Genomic DNA, 25,758 nt, shown 5'->3' with positions numbered 1-25,758 from the left:
TGTCTATTATAGTGATGTTTGATTTATTTCATTTCTAACTGAAATATAGTTGTGCCTTGGTGGATTTTATGCTTGTCTTTGTTTCCTCCTTTGCATGTGCAGGTGTCCGTTTGCAAGGATCGCAAGGATTGTGACCTGCCGGAGCGAGGGAGCGGGAATACCAACTCTGCTTCGACTATAGCGTTGGGTTCCAGGTTGGTCTTCTTAATTCACCTTTAATGTACAACTAGGAACTTGCGTGGCAGCGTGAATTGATTGTGGCTAGTTCTGTTTTAGGCTAGTGAGATCGCCTCTGTCCGCAGAGGGGATTTACCTATCCAACAGTACGGTGTTCACAACTATGGGCACCGCGCAAAGTTCAGCATCGATGGTAGGGGATGTGCTGACAATTTGTAGACACGAAGCAGAACTGGTCCAGATGCCGCTGCCTCACCCATGGGTTGGTCGGCGAACCATAAAAGAGAAGGGAAAGGCTGTAAATACGGAGAAAAATGGTGGAATTGCAGTTAACAAGTCATCTTTGATGCACCTTGAAGATTGGGATCTCGTGGACAACAGCAATGGTCTTACAAAATTGCAACACAAGCTGCAACAAACAGTGCGTATAGAAGATACGAAATTGGAAAATGGCTATGTTGGTACGAGGAGTTGTTGTATGTGGCACCCTAGCTAGAGCTAAAATCCTATGAGGGAGTGTTCTATGTTAACCGAGCAGAGCAGAATGAACATTATCAGTTGTGTGAATTGGTAGAGACAATGGAGCAGGAGCTGGAAGAAGCATTGCAGGAGACAAGAGGGAGCAGTGCGTCATTCACAGGAAGGTGAACCGTGGAGCGTGTATCGCCGCACTGATGAGTGACTCAGGACAGTCACGATGATTGTGTTCGGGGCCTGTTGGATAGCGGAGGTCCTGCGTAATATTTTTGGGGCTTAAAGCCTATAAGTTAGGATAATAATATTGTAAATATCTGAAATATGCAGAGCACGAAATGTAATAGGTCGAGTCAAAGGGTTGTCTGCCCAAGAAATAGTATAGAATAATAGGAAGTAAGTCGGCCTGCCCATGGTCCGCGGACCATGGGAATGTATAAATAGAGCAAGGATCTAAGGATAGAAGGCAGTTCTTGTTGGGGATGAATCTTAGTGCTATGGGTTTGTAAAGACAATATTTTCTGTGTCTGTAAGTTCAAGAAAAGGGTGTTGGTAGATAGATAGAGGATCTGCAACTATGTGCGCAGAGGCCTGGTAGAGTCTGCAGCTGTGTGCGCGGACCCCTGCAGCTGAGTGCAAAGGGAAGATCTAGTTGTATTGGTGAAAGAGTTGAATAAAGGTAAGTTGGTTTTGAAATATTGTGTTGGTTCTGACATATTGTGGATCTGGGTAATTTCTGGTTTTTATATCTGTTTGATCTGTGCGCTTATGCTTATGTTCTGAGTTTATGAAAATCTATAACATTTCTGGGTGCGCGCACTGGTTATCTCTATTAAATGTTTGCTTAAAGATTGTAAGAAGTAGATTTGATTTGTAAAAAACTCAGTAATAATAATTATTAAGGATTTGCTTGGTTCCGGATCTATGCAGAAGTAAAGTAGTGCGAAGCCACAAAACGGTTAGCAAACCATCCAAACCACATAAAGACATCCCAAGGGTGCGGAACCCTAGTTCCAACACCCTCCCCTACTACCTCGGGTGTGACCTTAGTCCGCGCTCTGTGGGCTGTTGCCGAAAGGGCCGGTAGCTGCGGGATTTTTTTGGCTAATAACTCTTCCGAACCTGGGTCAGGGCCTAATAAGCCATCCTAGAGTGCATTTTATCCACCATAGTTACAAAAAATGTAAGTACAAAGTGAGTTTCAATACATGTTGAATCTTTCATTAAGAAAATGTTCTCAATAGAAACAAACTCCTTTGATATGCACATGGGAGGTTGACCATAACACCATAGATTCTCATGTACATTGTTCCTCGCCATCTAACAAATGGTGGTGGGAACCATGAACTTGTTCCACAACAACAATGAAAATTTGTTATCATGGCCATCTGTTGAGAAAGAGGTGCATATGCACATTCCCCATAAGCCTCTTGCTCAACTGATGGCCATGATAACAATTTTTTCGATGTTGTTGTGCAAGAAATTCATCATTGCAACCACCACCATTTCAGGTGTACATGTGAATTTCAGGTGTTATAGTTAGCTGGTCCATATGAAAATCAAAGGAGAAGTGTCTCTATTGATGACATTTGCTTGCTCAAAGCTTCAACACTTGTTGAAACCCACTCTTACTTACATCTTTTGTAACTCTGGTGGATAAAATGCACTTTAAGAAGAGACCAAAAGCAGGGGAGAGAACAACCAAATCGAGAGGGAGAAGAAAGAGAAATTGTACCAAAATAACAGATACTCAGAAAAGAAAAATATAAAGAAGTAAAACCACAACAAGGTGAGACAATAGATGAATCCTTTCTATTTGTATAGAGCTTGAGCTCTTTCTTCCTGTGATTGAATTCCTCTACAACAACCTAAATAAAGTCTTAGGATATAAACCTTATACCACTTGTGGATCACCCTCACCATCCTTCTTCTTCACCTCATGTATCCACCACAACTTGGCACCTAAAAACACATCCTCCACACTCTGACCTGCCTCTAATGAAATAAACATATCGTTGGAATTGTTAGCACTATGCAAATTAGCACAATGAGTATCCACAACACCTCCCAGGGTACTGACATAGATACTAAGATTATTATATAATCCATTCTCCTGCACCCCATCATAGCCATAGTGCCAAGGAATCTTGAAAAACTTGTAAGCATTCCATTTCTCCTGCCATGATTCAACCATCTCCTCACCATTTCCAACAACTGGGGAGGGACCAAGTTCCAAAATCCTACTATGATCTCCATTAAGGACCAAAAATGGGTGAGGGAATCCATTGGAAAATTCAAATCTCTAATAGAAATTGGATTTCAAATCTCAAATCCATCTTTCTAACATATTGGCTTAAGCTCCCCCAATTTCAATCTTACAACTACGACTTTCCCTTTTTTTCCTCTTTACTAAAATGGGTATTGTCCGATATCAATTCTTTATATTTTATACCTCTTTTATAAAATGGGTATTGTCCTTTTTTCAATCCTTTCAAATTTTATACTGAAACTCTGTTCAAAACATCAAAAAGAAAAGGGGCATCAAGGAATTCATGTTGAGTACACATTGTGGGCCGAAGAGCATCGTTCTTCACTGTGAATAATTTGATAAAGATCGCGACTGATCCGTGTGTAGGTGTAGGAGAGTTGTCATGTGGATCCATGTGTATATATTTGCACAATGAAATGATGTGCGAACCTGTTCAACCCTGCAATAAACAATACAATCAACCCTTCAAGCCAGACAAGAGGAATCCTTTAAGGAGAAAGAGAATAGATACATATATAAGTGCTACAAAATTAGCTGGCAGTCATTCTCCTTCTGTAATGTGTTTTTCATGTACCATTTGGTTAACTAAGATGTCACTATGTAACAAAAGGAAAACATCAATTAGGCATTGAGATATTAGATTAGAGGAACCAGGCTTGCATGAGCATTCTGAAGACAATTGTATCTCTCTAGGAATATGCTAAAAAAATCATTTTGTCAAATATACATTGTTCAACCAATCCAATAGTTTCTTGCATGTTATATTTATGGTACAAGATGAATCCATTCATGTTGAAATTGAATTGCATTTATTTTATGCCTTGTTATGAACAAAGATTTGGAAATATATGGTTGGTATGGTTACTGTTGTTTTTAATTTTGACATTAGTGAGTCTTGATATTTGAGAATGCAAATTTTTGCAGACTTTCTCCAACTCCCTCAATCTCCACTGCATCCCCTGCAGGTCTGCCTTCAACTCTTGGTTTTCCTCACAAATAACAAAACTATAATCAAGCTCTTTTGAGTACAAAATTGCTGGGCTGCATGTGACCTCTTCTTCCTGGGGAAAATGCATCCTGTTATCACTATTGGAATGAAAGGAATCTGGAATTTTCACAAAATAACTATCAAATGTGCTTCTCAGCTTTGCTTGTTGCAACAACAGGACCTGTATTGCTATTCTCGATGGAAATATGGAATTTTGTGCAATGTGTTTGCTTGCTTCAAAAGAGAGTTTGTGGTAATTGATCGATTTGCAAAGGCCCATTTCTTCTTCTTCAGACAACATTGGGTGTACCTGTTCAAAAAACAAATTTAGATCATTCTGATGTAGGGAAAAAAATCATATTCAAGGAATATTTTTTTACTAGCAGCATAGATTCTGAGAATCACAATTTCTCAAACCAGCTTCTATTAAACATACTCAGTTGTACTTCAATTCTAAGAAATCAATAGAAGTGCTAAAGAACCCAAGGTTAAGAAGTCTGTTCACATTATGAATGATTCAGGTCAGATGAAGGAAACCATAGCTATTGATACAGGCTTAGTTTTAAGGCTTATTTCAAAGAAACCAATTGTATTGACTCAGATTTTCTGAAAAATTCTCATGTTCTTAACTTCTGACATGAGCTTAAATTCAAAGAACAAAGATTGTATTGACTCAGATTTTCTAAAAAATTCTCATGTTCTTAACTTCTGACTTGAGCTTAAATTCAAAGAACCAAGTGGCATTGATTGAGGTTGCATTAATGACCCAAGTTAAAGAATTCAGGTTTGACTTAAAGAATCCACAATAGTTGTCAAGAATAAACATGAGAAGACTTGTTGCATTTGTGTGTCAGTCATAGTCAGAGAACCCACTAGTATAGATTCAGACCAAGTTAAAAGCCTCATTGATAACAACATACAATTGGCACACATTCACGCTGAAATAATGAAACACATTTTAATAATTTGATCTTGGATTCAAGAAACTCGTGCATATTCTCTTAGGCTAGGATCGAAATTACTTTCAACTGATTCCGACTTAATTCATGAAAATGTACAGTATTAACTCAGGTTACTATATGGAAGGCATGTATACGATTCAAACAACACAAACCCGATTGATATGAAGCCAGTTTAAAGAACCTATTCATATTAATGCAGGCTTACTTGGATCATTTATTTGGAATGGTTGAGCTTAGATTAAAGAATATATTTGGTGTTAATGCATTCACCAAAGACCCCCTTGTATAATTTGGCCTTTAAAGTAAGGAATCTATTGCCACTATTATTCAGGTCAGATTAAAGAATTTGATTTTAGTGTCATGAGCAGAATTGGCATAACATTTTTGCAATTAGCGTCAATACTTGAAAAAACATTTACAATATTAACTCAGGCTAGATTAATGAACCTATTTACACCAATCCAGACAGAAATGAAATAGCTCTCATTTGTACTGTTTGATTTTGAGTTTTGGGCAGGTGAAGCTTAGAACTCAAATGACACTCAGAACTTCTTAAGCACCCATGTTCTCACAGTTCATGGGTGCTTACCCACTTATGGTTCCACTCATAGAATCCACATGACACAGGGAACTCTCTAATCACCTAATCCAATAGCCAAGTTGCATAGTAGCCTCTCCCACATGGGGTAGGCAGATAGCAAATTCCCATCAATTTTCCTCTATGTGATATCCCCAATTTTGATTTCAACATTAGAGATGAGTTTGGGATAGGACACAATTCTGGCACCGGGACTTAGTAGGGAAAGAGAATATTGCGACTCTAGTGGAAAGTGGGGACCACAAGAGAGAGAATTCGACCCAAGGAAGGGAACCTGCACTCTTGGAGGAGAGAGGAAAGATAAAGGAATGTGAATTAGGAGAGAGAGAGAGAGAGAGTGGGGACCACAAGGAGAGAAGGGGCCACGAATTATAAATAGAGCAAGAGGCACTCATTTTGGTAATGTATTCATCTATTCAAAAATTGTGTCTTTGACATAGCATGCTTGAGCTAAAGCCAAGTCTGCAGTGTGGTTTAGCACACGAGTATCTCCGAGCAGAGATCTCAACCCTTGCTTTGGTAGACTTCGAGTGCCAACCCAAGGAGGGAGTTCTAATTCGTCATCATTTTTAGGAGTATAGAGGGCAACATCAGACAAGAGGGCCATATTATACACATCTCTCATTTCATCACACGCAAGATTTCTTCATCTCCTCCATGACTGCGCAGTGATTGGAGTGAGACTCTTTGGGGCAACACTATTTGGGGAGTTTGGAACTAGGGCGTTGTGAGATCATTTAGGGGGGCATTTGAGGAGGATTGTTGGAGTTGGGAGAGCATAGATTGACAGAGTCAGTCACAACAACAAAATTCGAAATTGGAGGAGGGCCAAGTTGTGAAGGGTCAGTTTTTGAAGGTTGGAACCAAGGGAAACCCTTTCTAGGTTTTTCTGGGTATTGGGTAAGGATCACAATCCCAAATTCCTAGAATTTTTTGGGTAGATTTGAGGGGTCAAACTAGGGTCCCAACTCAGCCAATAGTTAGAGGAGCTAGGCGAAATAGGGTCAAATTTCCAAAGTCAAGCATTGGCCAATTCCTTCATGGGATTTTGTGGATTATTGGTGGAGAGGGCGGGATTAATTTCACAGAATTGTCTCAGCATCAGAGAGGGCCTGAACATCAAATCCTTTCAACCAACGCTGTATTTCTGGGCAGTTCAGCGCAGAGCTAGGTGACAGAGCATCAACATATTTGAGGGGGACTTATTATTATTCATTTGGGCTTAAATAGCTTGCCTTGAGCAAGACCAGGTGCACTTTTTCCAGCACCTCATTTTACACCCATCTTTATTAATAAAATGGCTCAGCGACACAGTTTTGGCTTTAAAATGGTGTTCAGATGCTTGAGTATTTTTCTGTGTGCCTTTGGTTATGTTTTCTTTTGTTTATCATTGTATATTTCCATTAGGAATACTACACTCTGTATGTTTATCTGAGGTAATCTGAAAGAACCTGACTTTGGTATTCATTTGAGTTAGATTAAAGAACCCATTTAAGTTGAGAAGTCAAAGAACCTTTTCTGTGATTAGGACTTTCTTATAGTTAGCCCATTGATAGTGTTTATTCAGGCCAAACAGAAAAACTTATTTGTGTTGATTCATACAATTTTGATGAACACATTCATATGATTGGGGATTCCTATTAAGATCCATTGTTGCTGGTAAGAATTCAGGGCACATCAAGAACTTAATTGTAATGGCTCAGCCTAGCTCGAAACAATTTTAAAAAATAAAACAAATTGTATCTATGGAGGCGATATTAAAGAGTCTGTTTTAGAGAATCCATCTAGGGCTTACCTCAAGATACATATCCAAGGCTCTGTAAAGCACATCACAGGAATCTCTAGCATCATCTGGCAATGATTCAAGAAGCAACTGAAATTTGGAGGGCTTGAGATTGACATCGGGGGCCACCTCTGTAATATACTTGTCCATGAGGCTACCCACCCTCTTTAGCCGACTCTGGTAGAAAATTCCAGAAGTGGGCTCGATAGTGCCAGTGGGAAATTCAGGCATAGAAACCATCGCCTAATCCATGAGGAAAATCTGCACATATCTGAGAACAAGATCCACATCATAGAGGAAACCCATCCCCTGGGGTGCAAGAATTAATATGTTGTCCAATGTAGCATTGTCCAACTGTGATCCAATCATATTGTCTAGCTGTTTCCTGCATAATTTAGAGGCATTTAACACAGTGGCCACTCTTAGGATCCCAAAAAAGCTCATGCATGTGACTGTTTCTCTCTCCAAATAATGAAGCAAACCCACAACAGTTTCGAGAACTTCCCTCTGCACTTTCTAGGCATAGTGGTGCATAATCTGCTCATCCCTCCCACATTTTTTCTTGGGGGATATGGAGCTGTAGCCAAGCATGGGAAAGGTAGACTTCAGGTAATGTGAAAGAAATCTATTGATAACCCAGTTGTCCATTTTGTGGGAAATCATGGTTTTGACAATTCTTTCCATCAAATACATACTCAATGACGACAAATCTTCAAACCACCACCCTGTTTTAGTTTTTGAGCTCTTAGAGCTTCTCGTATGGCAAGAATACCGAATCCCAATACTATCAGGAGAAGATGAGGCAGGACTGGTATCACATTTAGCATTCATTCTTTCTATGAGTACATCAATACATCTATGAATACATCAATACATCTCTGAATAATCCTTGTAGAATCTGTTGTCAATACCATAGCCTCGTAGTCCTTCAATGCATTTATCAATTCCCACCAACTCCAGAAGGCCAAGCCCTTGATAAAATCCTTTGTTCGCCTCACTAGGTTCCCTTCTTGGATCTCTTCTATCATCTCTAGGTTCCCTTCTTGGATCTCTTCTGTTATCTTCGAGTTCCCTTCTTAGATCTCTTCTGTCATCTCTAGGTTCCCTTCTTGGATCTCTTCTGTCATCTCCAAGTTCCCTTCTTGGATCTCTTCTGTCATCTCCAGATGATCAGCCACACAACGAAGCTTGCATATGTTGGTGGATGTGATCTCAATGTTGTTGATCCCATTGTAGCAGAACCTTCCCACCAACTCAAATGCCTCGGTGCCTCCTGGTAAATCATGAAGTATCACTTTGCATGACTTCACTTGCCCTGCCTGACCTCCTGCTGTTGCTGCCTTGTTGAACAACTTGATCAACCTCCCTGAGAAGGAAAGCAGTGTTTTCTATAAGAAATCCAATCACGCCCCCAATTCATCTCAGGATACCCACCACCCAAAAAAATAACAATCAATCCATTTCAACATACCTACCACCTAAAAAATAGCATAACTAACATAAACCCATCCTAACCCTCAATCTCAAGCCCCAAGAGCTAAAGAAAACTCAAAATGAAAGTAAAGAAAGTTCTAGAGCACCTTGCTTTTCTCTGGCCTAATAAAAGAAAAAAAATAGAAGGATAGGATAACAATACCTTGTCTAGAAATAATGTTTCTTCTCCATTGACATTCACCTCCAGATCACATACAGGGTGCATGTTGCTCTCCATTCACATCCCTTCCTTCAACTTCCTTAATAATCCAATGAAGGACCAATTCAAATGGACCAATTCCTTCATTATTTAGGTAGGAATGAGGCAACCTTAATCCTTAATCCAATCACTGCCTCATGGATTAATTAAGAATGGAATGGACCAGACCTGCCAGTCCAATGACCTTTCTTGCCGGCTGGTCCTGCATTTTACACTAGGCAGGCGACGCTAGTGTTATGTCTTCATAGAGCACCCGATGCCAGGTTAAGTTGGTAGAATTCACTAGAAGTAGGCTAAATTCTGGCAGAGCAGAAAGGAGTCATTCTTCACCTTGCAAACCTAGGCGCAGATTGTGTTTCACATCGTCGCCTCTCCTACAGGTGGGAGTTATCAAGGTTTTATGCAAGAATATGTATATGAGGTTTCACCATGAAAACACCCAAAAAGATAGATACAAAGGCAAAGAACACTGCATGCCCGCTCGTCTATAAGTTCTTTGCATTTGGTAGCGAAAGGGAACCAGTTCTGCAGCACAATAAAGACTGTTACTTGGGTGTTTATATCGACAAAGGTTGTATACAATTTTTCCCTAACTGTGTCGCGTAACTGTTTTCTTAACCATTATTCCAAGGGCACAAAAATATTTAATCATCTAACATTTGATCAGACGCTCCAGACAGACATATCGGAGCAACTTGGGGAATTTTTTTAAAAGGGAACGCCTTACGACGTAATTAAATATGATCAAAGTTAAAGTTTTGTTTAGATGATGGATGTTAAAATATTTCCATATTAATATTTTATGTTAAAGTCAAACTTTCATTATTATAAAAAAAAAATATTAATCTCTATATTCTTAAGTGGAGACAACAAAATTTCATATTTATTTATATGATTAATTAATTCATGTGAAGTAGAGAATTATGATTAAAATTCTTTTACTTTATATTAAATTATTTAAATTTCCATATTTAAATTCTTAAATTTGCATACATTCTTTACATAAAATAAAAAATTATATATAATATTGGAAAGATATTAAATTATTTTTATATGTTATTATTTTTTGTTTTTGTTTTTTTACTTTTAATATTATATAATTTGAATAAGTTTAATGGTTGAATATTTTTGTCTTTTTTTAAAGATACATGTTCAAATTCAGAGGTGAGTAGAGTATGTACATTTCCATAGATTTTAGGGGTCTACACCTCTTGTCCCATCAACAAGGGTGCCTCATACACTAATTTGGTGTTTGGTAAGGCCATGACCTTAAAATTACACACCCATAGACACACCCATATTATGTCAATTTGGTTTATCTTAGGTGGTTGGGAATAATTATTATTATCCTCCCCACCCACATTCATTTGGAGGTGTAGAGTGTAACCCGTAAAAGCATGTTAATGTGTATCACTTTTTCCCTTTTTGTTGCAAAGAAGTTTTATAAAAATAAATGGAGTTGGAATGTTTACTCTTAAATTTACAAAATCATCAAAAACTAGGTGGTGGTAAAAGAAGACAAAACATGTCAATTTAAATTCAATTTCATGTCATATTTTTTCTAAAATTTAATATATAATTTTTATCTAATTTATTCATTTCCTTTAAAAGGTATCATTAATACTTTACATAAATTTTTAAGTAGTGACAAAACCGCGACCCCCCATTTCTCTATTGATTTATGTTTTTTAATTCCAATTTCTTTAAGAGATGTGTTGTAAACATTCTAAAGATTGCTAAACAAATTTAAAAATAAAAGGTAAGCATATTTTTTAATTATTATTAAAATACTAGTAAAAATGATCATATTTTCGTATATATAAAACCGCGACCCAAGAAACTACCCTTTCAAGTTTATAAAATCAATTTTTTTTAATAGAAATTTGAAAATAACATATAACAAAATGTTAAAATTATTTTTTGAAAAATTTTAAAATATATTTTATATTTTTTATAATAAAATTTTTAATTATGATTATAATAACGTATTTTATATTATTCAAAATATAATATATAAAATTATTTGTTTAGAAATTCTACTTCTATTTTTATATATATTTTTAAAGAGTTTTAGCATTTCATTTAACTTTACATAAAGTTATTTATATTTTGTGAGTGATTAACCATAGTTTTTACCAATATTTACTATCAGTTGACTTATTTGCAAATTTAGTATTTACTTTTTATAACATTATTTATATTTTCTAAACCCATTAAATAGGTTCACTATAGCTTTTACCAAAATTTATTGTGAGTTAGCTTTGTTACAAATTTAGCATTTATTTTTTATAATTAACAAGTATGAAACTCAACTCATTTAATTGATATTTTTATATTATTATTTTTTTTTTATCTTTTTTCATTTGAGTACTTTTTTGCTTTTGCCATATAATGAGACACATGATCATGATTGCACATGTGGCCTCTTACTAAAGGGGAAACACACAAATGCATATATATATATATATATATATATATATATCGTTTGTGTCCGTGGAACCATATAACTCAAAAATATTCACATTCTTCTGACACTAGTATGTTATTTTTTCTCTAAAATATATTAGTATGAAAATGATAGAATTTATTAAGGAAATTATGTACAATTTTAGATAATATTCAATCCTTTTTTTTAACATCATCGGTTGCTATATTACGTTTCGAAAAAAGAGGGAGATGGAGACTGCTCCCCTGTAGTACATAATTATTCGCCGAGTGGTGCTAGGAGAGAAGGATTTACAACAACAGGATCCTCCAGGTTCCCGCCACTTAGGCTTTGAAATGAAAGCTAAACTGGAATATATCCTGACAAATTGGAACACTAAAAGACAACATTTGCAGAACATTATCTATCAATAATGAGATGATTGATATGCCTGACTATAATAAATGGAAAGAAGCCTGATATGCCTGATTGAAACGCCTGGCTGATCCGCGCCAAAAAATGAAGAGAAGTCTGATATGCCTGTTTGGAGTGCCTGTCTGACCCGCGTCAAAGAAGTAGATGAGGACAAATCCTGATAAGAAGAGAGGCCCGAGGCTCGATACTGGAACGTTGTCTTGGGGACTCTGATCTTTGAGCGCTGTAAGTGAAATATGCTTCCCGGAGGGAGGAGCCTTGAGGGAGGGGTGCCCAAAAATTCCAGAGGAAGGGGGTTCTGAGACAAGAGACTTAGACAGGTCCACAGGAACTGGGCGTTCAATTGAACAGAGAGGGAAAAAGGTAGGATTAAGGAAGAGAAGGGGCTGAAATGGGGATGCGGGTGAGGGAAGGCCTGAAGGGAGAAAAAGAACGATCGCCTGACTGATGTCTCATGCAAATGGATTTTCTGAGTGCGCCAGATCCCTCTGTATATCTTGGTCACAGTGAGAGATTTATGATTCGTCGATCCTTCCATCATGTCAGAACTTACAGGCTTATTGCAAAGCTGATTGAGGAAAAAGCTGTTCACAGTCATGGCAAATGGTGATAAGTCTCTACTCCGTTGCAAACTAGACAGCCCTGAGGTCTGGCACATGCCTTGTTGGCCTGTTTGTCAGCATTTTTGTTTAAGCTGCGCAGAACATGATAGAAGCGCAGATCTTCCATAGGGTGAGCTAGAATGTGACAGCGGCTTAAAATCTGCTGGAGAAACACATTTAGGGGGTCTCTCTTCTGGACCATTGAACTAATAACCACTGTCGAATCTCCGAAGATGAAGGCTGCATCTGTACCAAGCTTCCCAAGCTGAATAAGTCCCTGGTATAGGGCCAGGGCTTCTGCCCTGTTGTTGGAAATGTGTCTGAGACCCCATTCATATGATAAAACAATGTCCCCATTGGCATTAAGGATCACTCCTCCAGCCCCTGCAGCCCCAGGGTTCGACTTTGAAGCTCCGTCGAAAAAAAGACAGTACCTATTGCAATTTTGGATCCAAGCAGCAAACTCATTTTCTTTGAATCTAATTTTCCAATTATGAGGGACAATATTTTTCCTGTTGCGAGCAGTGCTACCTATCTGCCTGCTATTGTTTTTGTCCAACAAGTGACCAATAAAGCTTCGTTCTTCCACACTGAGCTCGGTGATGTCTATATTCCTCTGGTTCTTAGCTGATATGGTTTCAAGGGCGAGACCCCTTGCTTTGCTGCATAGACTTCTAATATTCGAACCCTTGTCCTTAAAAACTTTTCGATTGCGAGCCAACCAAATATTCCATAACATGGTGTAAGGGAGAATATCCCAAACCCTCTTCGCTATGCTATTCTTCCTTCGCTGCCAGGGGTAATTCTTTTTCCACTTATGCAGAATTTCTCCTATGGTATCTTGGCTGGTCCACGGAGTCTGATTGTTCTGAGACAAGTTTTCCCAACATTCAGTAGCGAAGGGGCAGTCAATAAAGAGGTGATGGATGGATTCCTCAGTAGCCAAGCAGTTGGGACAGCGAGAGGGACCGATGATTCCACGCTTTTGCAGGTTTTCGGCAGTAAGAGTTTTCCCTTTGAGAAGAGTCCATATAAAAAATTTGATTTTTGGGAGGGCCTCAGACTTCCAAACAACCTTCCAATGATTCCAGATTGGCATGGGATGATTACTGCTGCAGAGGAATTGATGGGCAGCCTTAATGGTATATACAGATCCAGAAGGGTCCCAACTAAATCCATCTAAGGTATTCTTTTTGACAGGGGCTATACTATGCAAGTGGGATTGGAGAGCTGACAAACTAACTTTGAGATCATTGGGTATAACAGGGAAGGACCATCCAGACCATAGTAGGGATGAAGGATCCCACTGTGAGATCTGATCCAAATGATGGATACCAGCTCTTTCAAAAAAGGAGAGGATGGGATTGACTCCAGCTTGCGTATTAATAGGTTGTTGTCCCATGATTTTGTCCGCTCCAATATTGATGCTTGCTCCTCCCTTAGGAATTTTGGAAGTATTTTGGGCAATTATAGGAATTTCTTTTTTGCATAAGCGCCAGATTTTGGTGGAGTCTCTGTTGGGGATGTCTTGATCGAGGAGCTGATGCCTTGGAAAATTTAGATATTTAATTTCCAATACCCTTTTCCACCATGCAGGAAGACCAGTTATGAATCTCCAAACAATTTTTCCTTCGAAAGCTAAGTTAAGATATCTGGGGGATCTGATGCCAAGGCCACCTCGATCTTGGGGCTGAATTACTTGCTTCCAGCTGATCAAATTAAACTTCTTTTTGTCTTGTTTCCCTCCTTGCCACAAGAAATGGCGGAGGATGCCTTCCATTTTGTGATGAAAGGAAGCAGGGGCTTGAAGGAGAGTAAATTGGTATAAAGGCAAAGAGGATATACCGGATTTCAGAAGGGTGAGACGACCAGCTGGGTTAAGCCATATTGAGCCCCACTGCTGGACTTTCCTTTTCATCTTATCGATTATAGTGTCCCAGACTTCTGCCCTCAAGGGCCCTGCGCTTACAGGAATGCCCAAATATGAAAAATGAGTCCAGTCATAGTGGCATGAGACCCCAAATGTTGCAGCAATATTATGGAGGACCTGCGATGTTGTATTCCAACCGTAAATACAACTTTTTTGTTGATTGACCAGACCACCAGAGTAATCCATAAATTTATCCAGAAGGACTTTGAAACGCCTAGCTATTGTGATAGAAGCCCCTCCAATTAGCAAGGTGTCATCTGCAAATTGCGAGTGATTTATATTCTTGACTCCATTCCCAAATTTTATTCCTGTTATGAGGCCGACCCTCCGATGGAAATCCAGCGCTTTGCTAAATGATTCAGCCATTAGAATAAAAAGATAAGGTGAGAGAGGGAAACCTTGTCTTAGACCATGGGAGGATTGGAAAGCATCACCTGGTCTGCCATTTACAAGAGGGGTGATCCATGGCCCGGCAATGTAGGCTTTGATGAGGTTAAGAAAGCCTGCATCAAATCCCATCTTCTTCAAGACGACTAAGAGAAAAGAGTGCCTCACTCTATCAAAAGCGTTGGCCAAATCAAGTTTGAGTACAAATCCTTTCTCATTCCTGGACTGGCTCGAGTGAATGGCTTCTTGTACTAGGAGGATGGAGTCAGTTATATGTCGATTTGCTAAGAACCCCCCTTGATTTTCAGAAATGAGGGATGGAAGAAAGGGTTTGAGGCGAGAGGCGATGACTTTGGACATGATTTTGTAGGAAGAATTACAAAGGGATATAGGACGAAATCTGGCAAATGAAGAGGGCCGGTTTTCTTTGGGTATGAGGGCCAGATGAGTGGTGTTGGTATACCCCCCTATTTTTCACTTTCGCTGGATCCATTTTAACATTTTTATCAGATCTTTTTTTATGATTCCCCAGAATGTTTGATAGAAACATATGGGAAAACCATCAGGACCTGGGGCTTTGTCAGGCTGAAGAGCCCATACCGTTCTGCTGACTTCTTCCTCATCAATATCTTTAGTTAAACTGTCATTTATTTGTTTGCTTATCCCTGTAGGCAGATGTTGTAATAGCTCAGTATAATCCTCCTGTTCTTTAGTTTCTATTAGGAGGTCTCGAAAATGCTCTGTTGCTGTCCTTCGGATGGCGTCCTGGTTTACTTGCCTGTTACCTTCAACATCTATAATGGAGCTTACGCTGTTCCTTATCTTTCTGGCTATTGTTTGTTTATGGAAAAAGGCTGAGTTCCTGTCTCCTCCTTGCAACCACAATTGCCTCGATTTTAGCCTCCATTTTAATTCCTCTGCTCTTTTAACTCGGCACAATTGTGAATAGAGGTCGCTTTCCTGTTGTTTGCTTTCTTGGGAGAGGCCAAACTCCTCTATCGCTCTTTGCGTGCTGTTGAGATTGTTTTTAAGCTCCTTTTTTTCCTCTTCAGGCTCTTTGTAGCTCGTTTTGGCCCATTCTTTAATTGCCTGTTTGGTTTTTTTTAATTTGGACTCCCAGATGAATCCAGGGGACCCTTCGACATGCTGACTCCAGGTACTGAGGACAATTTCAGCTACTGCTGGAATGTCGTTCCAAAGGGAGCTATACCTGAAGGGAATAGGCCCAAGATTGCTATGGTTTTCCAGCGTGAGCGTGATAGGGAAATGGTCTGAGGCAGGGCATGTCAAAATGCTGGCGTATCCAACAGAAAACATGGAAAGTAGCGAAACGTTGATTAGAATTCTGTCTAATCTCTCCATAATATTACCTGCGCCAATCCTGCGATTACTCCATGTGTATCGCTGATTTTTGGGTACAATGTCCATAAGTTCGTATTCTTGCATGATGTTTTCCAGATGGGTTCTGTAGGGGTCAGAAGTGAAACTGCCGCCTCTCTTTTCATTGGCATGGAGGATAAGGTTGAAATCGCCTCCCAAAATAATGTTGGAACTCCCTTCTTCATCGATGCTAGACTTTAGATCGCGCCAACAACAATCCTTATCTCTGTAGTGGTTGGGCACATAAATATTGTAGATGATTACAGTTTGCCTATCTTCTTTGTTTTCCAAGACTGTTTGATCCAGTGTTGGTTGATGGTTTCCGAATTACAGTTCCATATGTTTTGATTCCAGATAGTGGTTATTCCTCCTAAAGCTCCTCTTGCTTCACTGATGCTTCCTTTATACTGATTCTGCTGTTCTATAATACCATTCATTTCCCGCTGACCTTGCTTTGTTTCTTGCAGCAAAATAATTCCAGGTTTCTCATGATGTATGAGATCTCTAAGGGCTACTATCTTGGAGGGGTGCCCAAATCCCCTGCTGTTCCAAGACAGGATTTTTATCATTGTAAATGTGATGTCCGGGGTGGTGCTCGCCCCCCTTGTTCCTTGTTATCTGTATCTTTGTCATGCTGACCCAGGATGAAAGATTCTATGGGTGTCTGAGTTCCCATAGCTATATCTTTCTGCGCGTTCTCATCCCGATGCTGCTTGGCGGATTTCCTACCCAGACCAGGCTTCTTGAAAGTATCACTAGATCCTCCATGGTCTTTGGAAGAGCTCCTGGTGATTCTGTTTAAGGGAGGATCCAGAGGGGGCTGAGAGGAGATGATCAGGGGCAAGGTGGATTTGGAAGAGCTTTGGGGGAGGCTTTCATGAGAGGGAGGGTCTAGGGGTTGGCTTTCAGGGAGAGAAAGGATAGAGAAGGGGTTAGATGAAGGGGGCAGAGGAGGGGGGCAGGGGGGAGATTTGGAGGGTGCAGGAGAAGAGGGGGAAGGATGACCTTCTGCAGAGGCCGATGGGTCAGCTACAGAGGTAGCTTTAACCAGGGAGGCTGATTTCTTTTTTTTTACCACTTCCCATTGTTCCTCTTGAGGACCGTTTTCTACATTAATAAGCTTAGTACATCGATTTGCAAAGTGGTCATACTCGTGACATACCTTGCACTTGAACGAGATCTGCTCGTAATCCAACTGCTGAATATGGCTCCAATCGTCCACTTTGAGCTTGATGGCTTCAAGGAGGCCTTTGCCGAGATCCACTTCAACACAAATCTGGGCACAAGCTTGCATGTTGTCTTTTGGCTCACTTCGATCAACATATTTACCAACTGCATTCCCAATGGCTCGAACCGAATCATCCCCCCAGCAGTGAAGGGGAAGATGAGGGAGCCGGACCCAGACCGGGACAACACTGGGGACATCAAGCTCAGGATCAAAATCAGGGGTCCATTTGTTGAGATACAGGCCCCTGGAATCCATGAAATAGGGTCCGTTTCTGAAAATTAAATCCTTGTCTTCTTTGGATTCAAAGTGAAATGTGAAGTACCCTTTCCCGCAGAATCTGATGGATATCTTCCCTTGTATTTTATCAGACCAGTTTCTCTCAACCCATCTCTGGACGGTTTTCGGAGAGGGCCAGAGGCCCGTGAACTGACCGATGAGTCCTTTTTCTGCCAGCGAAAGAGCGGCCAAGCGAGGTAGGGCAGGAGGCAAGAGAACTTCTTGAAGGCCATCTAATTTCTTGACAAATTTTGAGACAACAGGACGAGGGCGCTGAGGAGGCAATGATTTCACTAAGTTGGAGAACGCCTGTTGGATGTCGACCCCCTCCGGTGGAGCCTCTGGAGGGGCCATGGGCGATGAGCGATAGACGAAAAGCCAGTCGACTGCGCAGCAGGTAACCCTAGGCAGCGCGCGCAATAGGTTCAACCCTGGTGTCACTGAACATCGAGGATAGTCTTTCCCCAAAGGGGAGGGTTTTGTAATAACCCTAGTAAAAAATCCATGTAATAAAGTTAATAAAGGAAAAATAATAACCAAGATCCCAGGACAAGTATTCCAAGCTGAATGTTGGGAAAAAATAGTGATGGGGATCAATTGTGATTAATTAATGGCTATGGAAATTGGCAAAGGAAATGAAAAAGAATTTGGAAAGGCAAAGTGGCATTAATTCACATTTTATTTATGAAAATAATGGAAATTAGGAGAAAAGGGAGCTGAAAGGTCACAGGTTGCATGTGAGGAGGAAAATGAAGGAAAATAATGAAATATTGAAGAAAATAGAGGCCTCGATAATAAAAGGGTTTTTGAGGATCAGTTTGTAGCTTTTTTCAGTTCAGTTTTGGAGCTCTCATTTTCTGCTTTCTCTCTCATACTCTTGAACACTTAGATTTTCCTTGGATAACTCTTGGAGGAGTGTGGAATACTTGGGATTTGGAGAAATAAGGAAAAAAAAGAGCAGGAAAGTGCAAGAGGACATTAGGATCAACAACTAAAATGGGTTTTTCTTGTAGGTACCAAGTTTCATGGATGATTTCCTTGGTAGTTTTGGCATGCTTGGCACATACATGTGGTTTCTTGGTCATAAGTCGTCATTGGCATGGAGGATTACTTGGATTGACAATGGTTTTTCCTAGCCTTTATGTTAGCCGTGAGATCCCCCAAGGGTACTTTGGGGGCTAAAGGCCCATATTTTGGTCAAATTTTGTAATCCAAGTGTAAAGACTCCTCATTTTGTGGTCGCAGAGCGCGTAGGTGTTAAAGAGTCATAGGGTTGTCTGCCCTTATTTTGGAAATGTAATGTCAGCTATAAAAGATCTGCCCCTGGTCCATGGACCACAAGATTGTATAAATAGAGATAAGATCTAAGTAGTTAAAAAAGGAATGAGGATGAAGAGAGTCATAACTTTAGAGCAAGAAGTCTAAGTCTTGGGTCGTAGCATAGGTAGAGGCTCTATAGCTGAGTGCGCAGAGGCCTAGGGTAGAAGTCTGTAGCTGAGTGCGTGGACCACTGCAGCTGAGTGCGCAGGGCGGGTCGAGTCCGTAATCATATGGAATTATCAATAAAGAGAAATATTCTACAATTTATGCATCTTTATTTCCTGTTTATGCATCTTTTCATGTTGGGTATGAATTTCACTTATAGTACTTATATGATGCGTGAATATATGTAAATGTGTTGGCTAAGTGAATGCAAGTAATCTGTTTACACGAAGCTAACTAAGATTGGTTAAATAAGATAAGTAAGACATTTAACCTAGTTTGGGAGACATCAAAGTTCATTTCCCTAGCAACGTGAAAGTACCTCAGCCCCAAGTTAGGGCTACACGAAAGCCGATTGTACCCTTTTGCGAAGGTGCTAAAGGGTGGAACAGACGGCTAAGCAACCTGCGTGAAGGCACGTATAGCTAGAATAAACCGACATCACAATTATCTCAAGGGTGCAGAAACTTGGTTCCAGCATCCCCCCATACTACTTTGGGTGAGACTTCAGTCCGCGCTCCACGGGCTGATACTGAAAGGGCCATTAGTGTAGGGATTTGTTTGGATAACTAACACTAAACCTAGGTTAGGCCCCCTCAAGCCAACAAATGGTTCTGTTTCTGGGATTAGAATCTGCATAAGAGATGTGTGATGTCGTATCACTGGAATCCAACTAAGAAAGAAATTAAAGGCTGGTTGGATAGAAGGATCCACGAGTTCGCGACACAAGAAAAAAAAGTCCATGACTAACAAAAGAATAGTGGCTAGATATGTACCTGTACCTGTATATGGAGATCCACGAAATATTTTTTGCCTCCTTTCCAGTTGAGCTATACGAGTGGATCGCAAAGCTAGCAGATAGCCAAGGAAGGTGGAAACTTGACGGTCTTATTGTGTGGACCCCAGAGCTAGTGCGAAGGTTGGAAGCATTGGAGGATAAGGTTGTGCACACTATCGATCATTGGCTCGATCATGTCATAGGATGATTTTTTATTGAATTCGCGGTCAACACCTCAGTTAGCTATAGCGAGGCAGAGCGACGCTTTTTCAAAGGACCATGAGGTAAGTACGTAAAATCTTTGAATACTTGGATTAAAATGCTGTTGTGCGAAAAATGGGTTATGCATCTACCTTGATGTTCGGGACTACGCGAAGCGGAAAAATTTACAGAAACGAAGGAAATAAGGGTCTAGAGTATAGCCCCTTGATTTCACCTCCGCGAAGGGATGAAGAAGCGATAGTGAAGGTTTCTTTGCGCAACGCTATTCAATTAATAAGACAAGGATTCCCGTGAATACCACCTTCACCCACACCACCTCCAACTTCATCGCCATTGCCTCCAACTTCACCCGTACCACCTCCACCTCCACCGCGGTTCAATATGGCAAATACAGTGAAGTTTTCTTTGTTCAAAGGCTTGGGAAATGAGGACCCAGACCAATTCTGGTTTTTTGTGAGGTATGGGAAGCTCAAGGTGTTACAGATGACCACATAAAGAAGGCGACACTGGTTAGTGCTTTGCAAGATCGTGTGCTAACCTGGTATATCAAGTACTCTAATGCTAACCCGAATGTTAGCAGACATCCAAACAACACTAAATAGGGAATTTAGTAGGCCTAAATATGAGGTGCAGTCGGTTGTGGGATTCAAAGAGATTGCGATGCGACCAGGCGAGACACCTTGGGAATTGGACCAAATATTGAAGTGTCAAATCCACGAAGCCAATATGAATTTGGCAGATGGACAACATTGTGAGTGGTTTGTGGCTTCGCTACTACCCCATTTAAGGAGCGTGCTGTCACAACAGAAGATAACAACTCAAGTAGAGGCCTTGGAGATTGCCATAAGACTACATGAGACTCCGATACAAGATCCTAATCTAGGAGTTCAAAAGATCCATGCGTAGCTACAAAATCTGTGCCTTGAGATGCAAAGTCTGAAGTAGGACAGGACGATTCAACCAGAGGTACGCAAGGAGATATGGTACTTGAAATGCAAGAGTAAGGGTCATGACAAAGACCATTTCCTGGTCTTTGCAAATTACCTTGCAAGGGGAGGACCAATGCCTCTAAGGCCGAAAGCTCAAGCAAGACCTAGCGTGGGGCTTGCATTATGGTGTGCTATCTGTTAAGTAGCTGAAAAACATGCCATAGATAACTGTCACTTGCTACAAAAGTATGTACAAGCACTGCAATAGCTATTATGCAACTTTTGTAGGTTGGTAGGACATGATGAGTGGACTTGCAGGAGCTATGAATTGATGATGGATAGAACTCCTGCCTACAGGGTTCAGGCCAAAACACAGCCACTTGATTAGAATGCAAGGATGGCGTGGACATGATTTCAAGGGCACGGACGAGGGCAAGGTGGAGGAGGACCTGGTAGAGGTCACGGACAATTGATTTGATACAAATTTGGAGGAACATGACACTATGCCCACGATTGCACTAATAAAAAACATCCGTCGTGCAAGTATTGCACACTGTTTGATCATGAAATAGAAGACTGTCCTACGCTGATAGCTAGGATACAAGACAAAGGGGTGCTACCACCTCCACCGACTCAGAACCTTCAAATGATGAGGTCTGAGTCATGCGAGGATGATCTGAATGTCAATATAGTGCTCAGGAGTGGGATTGTGACAAGGGATGACAAGGGGAAACAACTAGAAGACAATACGTGGGTTCGCAAAGCCCTAGCAAAAGAGGCTAAATTCGACTTGGAGAATGCTCGTGAAACCTTCATGGAAGCTAAAAAGAGCTTCGCTGAGGCCTCCACCACAGGAAGAAAGGATAAGCCTGAGCCAGAGATGGACCCTTCTATGCTCACAAATTTCCTGGAAACCTGTATGAAGTTACTGCGTGACAGTAAGGTTGTAAAAGGGTAACAGGAACTCATCAATAGATGTGCTGGGACCATGCCAGGTGAACCACACATAGTCTGAAAGATCGATAAGCATAAAATAAGGACCGGGTGTGAAATGAGACTCACTGCGCAGATAGGAGAATATGAAATGGATCAAGTCATTTTGGATTTGGCATCATATGTGAATTTTCTACCGAAATAGACGTGGGAGCGAATGGGGAGACCTATGCTGCAATGATTTCTGATTCAACTAAGGATGGAAATTCAACAGAAAATCATACCCATGGGGCCACTGCAGGGGGTGACCATGGATATTGAGGGAGTGAGCACATTGGCAGATTTTGAAGTAATAAAGATAGTGGATGACAACAATCCCTACCCTGTGCTCCTGGGAATTGACTGTGCTACTGATATGAGCAGGGTAATCAATCTGAAGAAGTGAAAGATGATCTTTGAGAAGAAATCACTGTGCATAATAATACCACTGGATCTAGTCTGCAATTATGAGAGTGATGATGATATGGACTGCATCTATAAGATAACAATGCGAGACCAAGACTAGGTGAATCCCATCGTGGATGGATGGATTACATGGGATTGCGAAAGTTCTTGCACTTCAAATTCCAACGAAGAAATAGAATGTTGGTAGAATCGGTTACATGAAGTAACTATGCTAAATTGCAACATGATGACCCAGTTGCTGCGTTGTGTGTCGACAAAGGCAAGAAATCTGCCTATTTATGATGGTCTAAATGAGGTAGATATCATTTTGGATGCATTAGAAAGGGAGGTGTTAGAAAAGCAACGCTTCCAGGCCTTGGATTGGGAACTGTGCCCTACACCTGCAAGATGGTGGGGTACACACAAGGGAAGATTTAATGATTGACGCGAATGTAGGAGGATGATGAGAACATGATTTGGGAAGCCTAAGATGTGACTAAAACACAAGTACGATGGGAAGAATGATTTGCGCACGCATCTGGGCAAATGGATGTAGGCTTATGGAGAAAAGCCCCAACCTGAGTGGGTGCACCTATTCTTTGCACTGAAGTACTTGGTCAATAAGCTTGTGTTGGGGGGAAAATCTACAGATGGCTCTTATCATTCCAAGAGTACAATTTTGAAGTTGTTGTGAAGCCTGGACGATTGAACCAGGACTTGAACACCTGTCATGCATTGAGACAGGGGAGGAACCCACTAATTTGGAGGAAGGATTACCTGCTGCGCAACTCTTTGTTGTGTGCATCGTGGATGGACATTTTGAGGACATCATACATTTCCTATCAATAGGAACTGCACTAGAAGGATACTCTGTCCAGCAAAAGAAGGAATTAGTGGTGCGCATGACAAATTTTTTTGTCATTGCTGGGCATCTATACAAAATGGGGTTTGATGAGATATTGCGAAGATATGTACTGGAGTTCGAGAGAAGCAACATCCTAACAGATGCTCATGGGGGCACTGCAGGAGGACATTATGTGGGGAGAGAAACCCTGTAGAAGATTCTACGCACAGTGTTGTGGTGGCTAACCCTTCATCTGGATTCAAAATCATATTTCAAGGCATGTGATATATGTCGGCGAACAAGTAGGCCATCACTGAGGGATGAAATGCCTTTGAATCCAATAATGATGTTGCAAGCTTTCGAGAAGTTGGCAATAGATTTTGTAGGACCCATTCAGCCTCAAGGGAAGAAAGGCACATGATATATCATCACTGTGACGAAGTATTTGACACGATGGGCGAAGGTGCAACTTGTGAAGGATTGCACAAGCGTGATGGATGTAAGGTTCCTATTTGAGCATATATTAATGTGATTTCGATGTCCAAAGATTTTGATGAGTGATCGGGATACGCACTTTCTGAACGAAATGATTAGCGTGCTGATGGAAGAATTTTAGGTATATCACCAGAAGAGCACTCCTTATCACCCACAGGCTAATGGGACAATGGAGGCATTCATCAAAGTGCTTGAAAATGCACTGACCAAGGTTTGCAATGCTCAGCAATGTGATTAGGACCTACGCATACCTGCAGTACTATGGACTTATCAGATGACATGCAAGAAGTTAACGAGACATACACCCTTTAGGCTGGTATACAAGGTTGAAGTGGTGATGCATATGGAGTACAATGTGCCTAGTCTACGCATAGTGGCACTCACAGGTATGATAGATCGCGGAGCCCTGGAAGAGAGGCTTGCGCAATTGGATGAGCTTGAAGAAGAGAGATTTTTGGTTAGATATCACCAGCAGGTCTAAAAGCAGCATGAAAAGGCATGGCACGATCGACACATCAAGCTACACACATTTAAGGTAAACAATCTGGTTTTTTTGTATGATAGTAAGTTTGACAAATTTTTAGGGAAATTCAAAATGCATTGGCCGGGGCCCTATGTTATTAAGGAGATTACCGACGGTGGCTCGTTCCAGTTGGTTAAGTTGAATGGAGATCCCTTCCCAGGAAAGGTGAATGGAAGTCGATTGAAGCCATACACAAGCGGACAAACCATTTGACTATGTGATAGAAGCACAGTCTTAGTGCTCCAGACAGCTAGAAGGAGGCACGAGACTATAAACTACATTGCCCAGGTTGGGGAGCTGCGTGATTTCAGGACTGTGCGAAGCAAGGAAGTGTCACAGGGTTCACGGCAACGCGAGGGCAACTGCACTACTCATGGAAATAGCGTGCAGGTTTGCCAGAAAGTGACCGTTAAAGTCATTGTCCACGATTTAATGGTTGGATTGTGGCCAAATGGAGCGGGCGCCAGGGATTTAAGGCGAAATTTATGGGTTAGATTCTTGAAAATATGCCGCCAATCTATGATTAATGGGTTGAATGTGAGGGGAACAGTCGGATTTGAATTCAAAAGGCCCTATAAATTACAAGTGGCTGTCCAGTGAAAAACAATTGGCATTTTGAAAATTCACTTGTTGTGCTATCAGGTGTGCATGGACTGTGTGAATTTCAAGGCTTTGAGAGCAAGTTCAGCATTTGAGAGATTGTCGAAGGAGATGCATGACTCCTGAAAAGAATGATTTTGACACCCATGGAATCCATGAACATAGAAGTGGTGACAACTGAGGAAGCCACACAGGAAATTGAGGTAGTATAATCTGCCCAAGAGAGTGCCGGAGTGGTATTCGAAGTCCCTAAATCACCCAGGACACCAAGACCAAAGAAGGATAAGCAGAAGCAGCCTATGATGCTAGTGCGCATCTCACCAAGAAACCCATAGAAGACCAAACTCACCTTGCAGGAGAAGGGGAAGGCCATTAATCTGGAGGCAGATGAGGAAGAATCTAAAGAAATATTAGCAAATGAGGAGGATTTGGAAACGAAAGTTGAAACCCAGGGTTCAAACCCTATTACTAGGTTACCATACTATGTTCCTCCGTGCAAGGGCAAGTTACCATACTATGTTCCTCCGCGCAAGGGCAAAGCCAAGGTGACAAAGGACATATACGAGAGCAAGAGCTCCCTGCAAACTCTGTTGCTCCCGGATGAAATTTTTTGTGAGGGGTCATGCTTAGGGTGGGTTCCTGTACTAAAATTCGAAGATTGGGACCTCGCAGATCACGAGAAATTCCTGCTTTTAGTGACTGAGTAGCTAATGCACCGACAGGTTGACATGACTGCTAGAACAATCAAATTAGAGCTGCGGAGATGGCTCAAGGGTGTAGAGAAAGTCGAGCTACTCAACCTACTCTGGGGACCGCATTACCACCGCGCCCCTGGTGACCATCTTCATCATTAGGCAGCTGTTCTGCTTGGTGCATGATGGGCGTTTGTGGCTTGAAGAGC

General features: G+C 40.9%; 1 protein-coding gene and 1 pseudogene across 1 annotated transcript; both read right to left on the bottom strand.

The window, feature by feature from the left end:
• Window positions 1-3,744: 3,744 nt before the first annotated feature.
• LOC149233006 (BTB/POZ domain-containing protein At3g22104-like) lies at window positions 3,745-8,950 on the bottom strand (annotated as a pseudogene).
• Window positions 8,951-15,197: 6,247 nt separating this feature from the next.
• On the bottom strand, window positions 15,198-16,151 carry LOC149233005 (uncharacterized). Its single transcript, XM_089382076.1, has one exon. The coding sequence runs from the start codon at window positions 16,149-16,151 to the stop codon at window positions 15,198-15,200; it is 954 nt and encodes a 317-aa protein (XP_089238202.1).
• Between the last annotated feature and the right edge of the window lie 9,607 nt (window positions 16,152-25,758).

Source organism: Pinus tabuliformis, chromosome J (assembly GCF_031772625.1).
Source record: "Pinus tabuliformis cultivar Carrire ecotype Pingquan chromosome J, CPIR1, whole genome shotgun sequence".
In the NCBI taxonomy this organism is placed as follows: Eukaryota; Viridiplantae; Streptophyta; class Pinopsida; order Pinales; family Pinaceae; genus Pinus; species Pinus tabuliformis.
This window is presented reverse-complemented; position numbering and strand designations above follow the sequence as displayed.